Raw genomic sequence first — 9,222 nt, forward strand, 5'->3', positions numbered from 1 at the left:
GACAGGGGTTGGAGGAGTGTCAATATCAGGTGGCAAAAGAAAAACCCTAAAGGGCGGAAGGCGAGGTGGGAAGGGGCTGAGGATGTCAAGCAATGAAACAATAAACTTCATTATCACGTGGATAGTTCAGAGACATCAAACTTCTGCCTTACTGTGGGCAGCATTTTACATTTTCTTTTCGCCCAGGGTCCTGCACTACTAGGCGAGCTCTCTACCAACCCAGCATTTGCTCTCTGCAGAATAAACAACTGTTCTAACGGACCAGCTCCGGTCCCTCAGGGCCCAGGGCTGCAGGCATCGCTCCCATGCAGTTCCCAGTCCCAGACAGCGCGGGCTGCGCCTCTTCCTCGCGTTTCATTCCATTCCACATCTTCCCGCAGACTTTCCCCCAGAGCAACGCCTCCGCGACCGGCCGGCAGGACCCGAGCCCCGGAGCCGCGACCTTGGGCCAGCCGGGGCGGCGGACTCGAGCCATGACCTTGGGCAAGGGCCCTGCTTCCCGCTGACCAGTGCTGCGGGACTGCGGGACGGTGGGGTTTCCTCCCCTTCCCCGCTCCCCCGCCCCCAGCGTGCCCGGTCTCCCGCTGCGCGCGTCACCAGGCCCCTCGCCCACGCCGCCTGCGTAGCCGCCGTCCGCACCCGCGCAGAGCTCTTCTTCCAGACGTTCGTTTACGCCTCGCGGCCCTGGGAGGGCGGGATTCCCGAACAGCGCTTACGCCGAGAGTGCGCGGCGCCGTCCGCTCGCCGCAGCGGCCTTACGCCGCTGACGCAGCGCGCCCAAGATGGCGGCGCGATCGTCGTCGGGGTTGGCGGCAGCAGAGGGGGCGGCGGCCGTGGCAGCCGCGGCGTCAGCATTCGTGACGGCGGTGGCGGAGGCGCGAAACTTGGGTCGACGGGAATGAGGCGGCCGCGGCCGGCGAGCGGCGGAGCAGTGTAGCGGAGAAAGCGGCTCCCTCCCCTCTCCTCGCTGCTGTCCTCGGCCGTCCCGCGAGCGCGCGCGTGCGCGGCCGCCCCGAGCAGGCTCCCCGCCCCTCGACTCCGCGACCCGCACCGCTCTCCCACCCGCGCCCGGAGGATGATGAAGCTCAAGTCGAACCAGACTCGTACCTATGACGGCGACGGCTACAAGAAGCGGGCCGCGTGCCTGTGTTTCCGTAGCGAGAGTGAGGAGGAGGTGAGGCGCCGGGCTGGGGGCGCCGGCCGAGGCCCGGGGGGTGGGGTGTGTGTCGCTCCGCTCGGCCCCGAAGAAGTTCCGGCGGGGTTTCCTGAGGCGAGAAAGGGGGAAGGAGAAGGGGCGAGGGGAAGTGGGTGGGAGCGCGGCCGGAGCGGGGGCCCGCCTCGCCGGGGCCCTCGGGGCCGGCCGCCCGTCACCTGGGAGCCTGGCCGCGGGGGAGGGCGGTGGACCAGGGTCCCCGGCGTGGCTCGGAGCCCGGCTGCTCCGCGCCTGTCAGCGCCGCACGTGTGTGCGGAGGCCCGCGGGGCACGAGGCGCAGGCCGGCCTTTGTGGCCGAGAAATGGTCGGTTTCCTAGGCACATTTGGGATGTGCCGGGATTAAGGGTCTGTGAGCCCGGCGGCGGGGGTAGGTTTAGGGGAGGTCTTAGAGAGATTTAGGGCGTCGGGCACCGGCCGAAGCTTGCTGTTTAGTTTTTCCAGTGTGCTGGCTATTCCTCACGGTGTGGCCCAAGAAGAAAGGACGTTTGATAAAATGATTTCTGCGGACTGAAATGTTTTCATTTTAACTGGAAAGAACCTACGGCGAGATTTAAGATCTTTGCTCTCTGGTAGTCTTCTACTGCCCTGTGGGAAGACCCTTAGGATTAAATTTCCTAGAAAATAAAGTATTTTAGAATCCATTTCTTTCTTTCTTTTTTTTTTCTTTTTGGTTTGTTTGCTTAGGGTAACTTGAGGGGCGAGGGAGGGAGTTGTGGGGAATCTCAGTTTCCCAACGCTGTTTCTGTGGTGATGAAGGGATTTTAGAGAAAGGCACAAGCTTTGCAAATCCACAAAGAATAGCTGCTTTTGGAAATTCATAAGATGCCTGTGGGAACACATTTCTCTCGTGTGTATGGTGGTAAAATGGCAGTTAGCCTGGAAACAATGAAGGACAGTGAAATTCAATCTGTTACATTACAGCATTTAGCAGTGGGCTCTGATGGCAGGGCTGCAGTACAGTGCTTCGTGTTGAAATGGGGGAACGGAACTTGACCCGTTAGTTATGAAAAGAAGCTGTGATGAAAGGGACAGATGGGCTGCCAGGAGCTGCAGTCCAGAGATATTTAAAAGGAAATGGAAATTTAAAGGATTGCCTGGAGAAAATTTGTGAAGCACTAATTGTGCTGTTGAAGGATGGCATGTGTGTCCCTCTTCAGAAAAGCAGGAAAGATTTGGAAATACATACTTTGTGTCCAGGCATTTATTATAAAAAGCCCCCAAAGACGATGTTGGGCTTGAGTGCTACTGAACAGGGACCTGCTGTAACTTATGAACGGTTTGGAATGCATATTTGGGTAAAATACAATTATTGGTGGTGGTGACTATTCTTGAGGCTTTGTTCTCTTCATTATCATGTCATATTATAGGAAATCAGATGGGATCACAGGCTGGTAACTGGAGGAAAAACTAATTAGCATAATAGCATGTCTTACTATACACTACTATGGTTAAGTCTGTGAGCACCCCAATTATAAATAGGATGCTGTATAATTTAGTTGTATGAATGATGCAAGACTTAAAAAAACATACTAGAATTGAAAACATGTATTTTGGATAAACTGGAAACCTTATAAAGACGATTAATTAATTTCCCTTTTTTTGTTGTTAAAAGTTTTACGGTGTACTAAAATTAATAGTGCTAATGTTTTACAATAACTTTCCAGTTGCAGCTACCCAACTGCCCTGTGCAAGTCGAACAAGCCATAAGACTCATATTTTAGAAGCTTAAAATTTTAAACTGTTAAAAGAGGTTTCTTTAGTAGGTTAAAGCACTTGCCTGTTATGGAGTTTTCTTTAGTGAATTTCTTTTTGAACATTGGTTAATGAACAGAAGAATCATGTAAATCTTTAATTATAGATTCAGTGGGTGTTAAAGCTAAAGCCTGGGAAGAAAAAGAAAATTAATGAAGTGGGCTGATTTTAGACTTTTAAGTTCAATTACACAAGCCTACTAAGGGTGTGGCACTCTTGTTATGTGGGATTTTAATGATAAGCAGTTCTCTCTATCCAGAGTAGTTTTAATTGAGATTCCCTTATTGGAAGTGATTTTTGTACTACAAAATAATTCGTAGGGTGCTATTCAACTCTCAGATTATATAATTGTGTTGGAAGGGAAATAATTTTTTAGTTCCAGGAGAACTTTTTATGTTCTTAATAGATCTGCCAGAGACTGGAAGTACTAGCTGCCATACATTGTGGGAAAATGAAATTCGAACTTCCTAGGACATTCAACCAGTTTTATTTATTTATTGTTTGTTTGTTTGTTTGTTGGTCATGGGGCTTGAAACTCTGGGCCTGGGTGCTGTCCTTGAGTTCTTCAGCCTGAGGAACTTTATTTATTGTCCAGCAATGAGAAGAGCCAGAATTTTAGAACCTAGCCTCATTGAATGCTAGGTTCTCTGCTACAAATATGAAGGAAATAGACAGGGAGGGAAGCCTAGAGTTTAGTGGGGATCCAACAGCATGGTGGAAATGAATTCTCTTTTTTCTAAACTTCTGGCTGCTTTTCATGTTCATAAACTAAAATTAACAAGCCCTAGGACCAGCCCCCCTATATAAATAATTAATAAGTTAATAAAAGACTAGTGGAGAGGCTCAAGTGGGAGAATGCCTCCTTTGCAAGTGTAAAGCCCTAAGTTCAAACCTTAGTGCCAATTATATATATATATATATATATATATATACATATGCACACACACACATAGATATGTATAATCTTGTATTTGATACTTATCATAAACAGAAATCAAACTTGCTGAGTAAGATATTATTATTCTATATTGGATAATATGATGGCATTCATCTTTGTCATGTTATTCAGCTTTGACTTTCTTCAAGAAATTCCAGTGGAATTGTTCCTTTTTCCCTCTTGTTTCTAGGAACCTCTGTGTTGAAGTGAGGGACAGGACTGGGACTCTTTGTGCTTGGTACCCTCCCTCTTGGAGGAGTGAGGAGGGTAACATTGGCAGTTTAGACAGTTAAAATATATAAGATTGTGAAATACTTTTAGAAAGCTCAGTGATGCAGAATAAATGCTAAATGACATCACAATGCCTAGGTAAGTCAAAGCTGTTCCTAAAGAGTCTTATTTTAAATGAAGGGGGAAAATGAGTATTAAGTTTGTCTCAGTTAGGTTGCCCTGTACATTAAAACTATTCCTAAAAAAAGACAGGATAAAACTTTTAAACTGGTCTAGAAAGGTGGCTCAGTGTTTGCCTTGCATGCATGAAGCCCTGGGTTCGATTCCTCAACACCACATAAGCAAAAAAAGAAAAAAGCTGGAAGTGGCACTGTGGTTCAAGTGGTAGAGCACTAGCCTTGAGCTGAAGAGCTGAGGGACAGTGCCCAGGCCCAGAGTTCAGGCCCCATGATGGGACCCAAAACAAAACAACAACAAAAAAAAACTTTTAAATTTAACACCTGGGTGTTTATTGAGTTTTCCACTAGAAGCCTTGTATCTCTCAAGCAAAGAGGAACTGTTTCTCGTTTTTTTCCTTTAACTCACCAGGTTGGATGGAGAGATGAGAGACAACCAGAGATCCTCAGTGGGCACAGACTCTGGTGGCCTGAGTGTTTGTCTCTAAAATGCCCCAGTGGAGTAGCTAGAAGTACGTCACTGTAGACCACACCTTCCACAGGCTCTAGAGAAGGGAGTAAGGCTCAGGTGGCAGTCCCAGTGGCACTAACCATGACAAATGGCTTCTAGTAGGTCCCTGACTGGTTGGAATTCTTGGTGTACATCTTGTTCATTGTCTAATATTATGTTTCTCTAAGATCACAAGGGGTGCTTTCAGTCAGCTTGGTGTAGTGACTGGACATTTCTGCTGTTCATTTCTCAAAATATTGACTTTTCTTTTTTTTTGGTCGGTCATGATGCTTGAACTTGGGGCCTAGGCACTATCTGTGAACTCTTTTGCTCAAGCCTAGTGCTCTACCACTTTGAGCCACAGTGCTACTTCAGTTTTCTGGTGATTAATTGGACATAAGAATCTCTGGACTTACCTGTCCAGGCTGGCTTTGACCCATGATCCTCAAATCTCAGTCTCCTGAGTAGTTAAGATTACAGGTGTGAGCCATTGGCACCCAGGCTCGCACAGTTGTTTTTTTTGTTGTTGTTGTTTAATAATAAGCAATAAGTCAGTTTATTAAAAACATTTGACTTAGGCATCTAGAGTGGTGACCTCAACCTCCACTCCTGGCTCAATACTGATGAAGTTACTGATGGACTGTGTAAGTCAGTGAGTCACTTGTGGATCCTCATCTGGAAGCAATCCCATGTCTTAGAACCTTTACCACAAGGGATTTTTCTTGTAGTGATTCTCAGTCTTGGTAGGCATACTCACTGGTCCTTTCACTTTGAGATTCTTTTCATTGGTGCCTCAAATCAGGTCAGCACATACCTTCTCTAGAGACTTTACATTTCTGCTGGTGAGGGTGATCCGAATCCAGTGAATCCCACCTCTGGCTCCATAGGTGTTTTTCCGGTGTCTTTAAAAGCCATAGCTGAGACCCAGTTTCTGATCCACTTGTTCCTCAAGCAAACAGCAGTTATAGTCAGGAGCAGGAGCAGGAGCGGCTGGGACAGAGTTCTGCACAGGTAGTTGCCTCTCCCCCAGAAAGCAGCTTTTTTTTGGGGGGGGGTCTGGTCATGGGACTTGAGCTCTGGGCCTGGGCGCTGTCCCTGAGCTTCTTTTGCTCAAGGCTAGCACTCTACTACTTGAACCACAGTACCACTTCTGGCTTTTTCTGTTTATGTGGTACTGAGGAATCGAACCCAGGGCTCATGCATGCTAGCACTCTAACATTAAGCCACATTCCCAGCTCATGAGACTCTTATCTCCAGTTAATCACAGAAAAAGCCAGAAGTGGCACTGTGGCTTAAGTGGTAGACACTAGCCTTGAGCAAAAGGAGCTCAAGGACTGCGCCTAGGCCCTGAGTTCAAGACCCAGGACTGGCAAAAACAACAACAAAACTTCACCTCCCTTGGAGTAAAAGCAATCTATGCTTTCAGAAAAATAATTTCTTCCTCCTTTAGGTTATAAACTTTGGAATCATCCTTGACTTTTCCCTTTCTCATACCCACATCCACTCTGGCAGAGATCCCAACTCTAGACATTGACTCTTCACCCTTCACTGTGCAACTTTAGCTTTGCCCGGTTCTGCCTGTTACCTGGACTATTACCATTGGACTGTTGCCAGGTAATATGCCTTCCAGCTTCTGCCCTTATAGTCTTCTCTACCACAGCTGCTAGAATAATTTTTCAACATAGAAGGCAGATCATGATACTTGCAGAGTAAATCCAAAGTCTTAACTGTGACCACTTAGGCCCTGCCATGGCTGACATCATTCTTCCCATTCTCCCTCTTACTCATCCCTCTCTTCCAGCCACACTGGCCCCTGTTCTGTTTTCTTCCTCATGTTGTCTGTATGGTTCATCCTTCATGTCAGGTCTTTGCTAAGTTACCATTGTGTCAGGTAGGTCTTTATGATCAGTATGATAAATCAGACACTAATCTGTGGTCATTTTGTGTCTCTGATACTTCTTTTTTTCCTAGTAGGACATACTGCTGGCAGAAAAATTATGTTTTTGTTTGTTATTGCCTGTTTTCTTCACTAGAATGCAAACTGTCTGGGAGGAAAGAGATTTTTGTCTGATTTTGTTTGTTTAATTCACTTCTCTGTCTCTAAAATTTAGAATGTGGAGATGCTGAGTATTGTTTGTTAAATATATAAATGATGTGTAATCATTCCCCACTTTGAAATTCTTGTCTAGTGGAGGAACTGATAGCCAAAGCATACTGAAAGCTAGTGTCTACCAGCATGTTAAATATTTTCCAGAGGGGGGCTGGGAAGGTGGCTCAGTGGTAGAGCGCTTGCCTTGCATGCCTGAGGCCCTGGGTTCAATTCCTCAGCACCACATAAGCAAAAAGAAAAAAGGCGGAAGTGGTGCTGTGGCTCAAGTGGTAGAGCCCTAGCCTTGAGCTGAAGAGCTGAAGGACTGCACCCAGGCCCAGAGTTCAGACCGGAACCACCCCCCAAAAAAAAAATTTCCACAGGGCTGGGAAGGTGGCTCAGTGGTAGAGCGCTTGCCTTGCATGCATGAGGCCCTGGGTTCAATTCCTCAGCACCACATAAGCAAAAAGAAAAAAATCCAGAAGTGGCGCTGTGGCTCAAGTGGTAGAGCCCTAGCCTTGAGCAAGAGCTGAGGGACAGCGCCCAGGCCCAGAGTTCAGGCCCCACGACCGGACCCAAAATAAATAAATAAATAAATATTTTTCAGAGGCTTCCTGCACTGTGTATATTTCCAGTGTCTTGGAGGGTGTCCTATAATCTTTAGTATCAGCCCAATTGTAAGTTGTGTATCTTTATGTTATAAATCTGTTCTGAATCTTTAAATTTTAATTAGTGTTATCAGCTTACCTTAGTTACATAAAGAGGGATTTCATCGTTACATTTCTATACATGTTTACAATATATTCCAGTCAAGCACCCCACTCCCCCTGCCGAAAATCCTATAGTAGGATACTTAGGATTCCTTATGATCATTGAACTAGAGTCTTTGACATCTAAAAGGATATTCTTTTTTTTTTTCCATCTGAGACTGAGACTTGAACTCGCTATCTGATACACTCATTGGCAGGAACCCTACTATCTGAACCATGTCTCCAGTCCCATCTAGGAGGATTTGTGTTGGGTATTTGATACATAATGTTCTAGTTCTCCAATTTATAGATAGATATACTTTTTATTTTCAGTTCTCCAGTCTAGTTGTGCCTCAGTTACTACTGAAGGCTTTTTTTTTTTTTTTTTACTTTGCACATTTCCTGTGCCTTTTTTCCCCCCCCTTGGTCATGGGGCTTGAATGTAGGGCCTATACACTGTCCCTGAGTTTCTTTTGCTCAAGGCTAGCACTCTGCCACATTTATCCACAGCTCCACTTCTGGTTTTTTGAGTGGTTAATTGGAGATAAGAGTTTCACAGGGACTTTTCTGCCCAGGCTAACTTCAAACTTCAATCCTCAGACCTCAGCCTTCTGAGTAGCTAGGATTACAGGCTTGAGCCACTGGTGCCTGGCATATCCTGAAACTTTTTACGTACACATAAATAAACTATTATTAGGCATTAGATGCTGCTTTAATGACATTTGATAGTGGTTCAAAACCAACAATGTATGTCATATCTGTATTTTGAACATAGTTAATATTAGAATAAGTTGGAAGTGGAGGTCGATAGAATTTTTTTTTTTTTGTATGCTGGTACTGGGGCTTGAACTCAGGGTCATAAAGTAATTCAGTCACATTAATGCAGATGTAACTGATATTTTCAAGAAATGCTCTATCAACATAGTCATATCCTAGACGGATATGTGGGTTTGGTTGTTTGGTTGTGAGGCTTGAACTCAGGGCGTAGGCACTGTCCTTGGGCTCTTTTGCTCAAGGCTAGTACTCTACCACTTTGAGCCACAGTGCCACTTCTGCGATCCTCAGATCTTAGCCTCCTGAGTAGCTAGGATTACAGGCGTGAGCTACCAGCATCCAGCTTTGATTTTTAATTTTTTAAACTTTATGAGTATCAAAAACCAAATTTTAAAAATGAATTTTAAAAATCCAAATTTAAGAAAACTGTAGGATGCTTTTTATAGAGCACATTTTGTAGTCTGCAAGTTCTATCTTAGTTGACAAGAACAGATTGAGTCTTTTATGTAAGGCACTATTCTAGGTACAGTGATGATTTTAAACTGGACATGTTCCCTACTTTCCAGGAAGAATGCTTTTCTAAATTGATGAACTGATTAAATTACCTTTAGCCATTTCAGTTCATTTAGACAAGTGTCTTTAGAGTCAGAATTTAAAGTATGTGGACAATTAGAAAAAATGTAAAAGAGCCTGTGCTTTAGAGGTACTTCATTTTAGAGGCACAGGTTTCAAGTGGACAATCTGGGGTTTTAAGAAATGAGTAAAATGTACTTAGGTAGAAAAGAGGGGTCAAGGGGCTGGGAAGGTGGCT

General features: G+C 45.4%; 1 protein-coding gene and 1 pseudogene across 1 annotated transcript in view; one reads left to right on the forward strand and one right to left on the reverse strand.

Moving 5' to 3' along the window:
- The first annotated feature begins 786 nt into the window (after nucleotides 1–786).
- Nudt3 (nudix (nucleoside diphosphate linked moiety X)-type motif 3) overlaps nucleotides 787–9,222 on the forward strand; it is a 55,297-nt gene continuing 46,861 nt past the window's right edge. Inside the window, exon 1 of the mRNA XM_013029595.1 lies at nucleotides 787–1,174. Coding sequence (XP_012885049.1) covers nucleotides 1,076–1,174 — 99 coding nt within the window. The 5' untranslated portion in view covers nucleotides 787–1,075. The remainder of the gene's footprint in view (nucleotides 1,175–9,222) is intronic.
- LOC105995719 lies at nucleotides 5,374–5,725 on the reverse strand (annotated as a pseudogene).

This window comes from Dipodomys ordii, unplaced genomic scaffold (assembly GCF_000151885.1).
Source record: "Dipodomys ordii isolate 6190 unplaced genomic scaffold, Dord_2.0 Scaffold120, whole genome shotgun sequence".
Lineage (NCBI taxonomy): Eukaryota > Metazoa > Chordata > Mammalia > Rodentia > Heteromyidae > Dipodomys > Dipodomys ordii.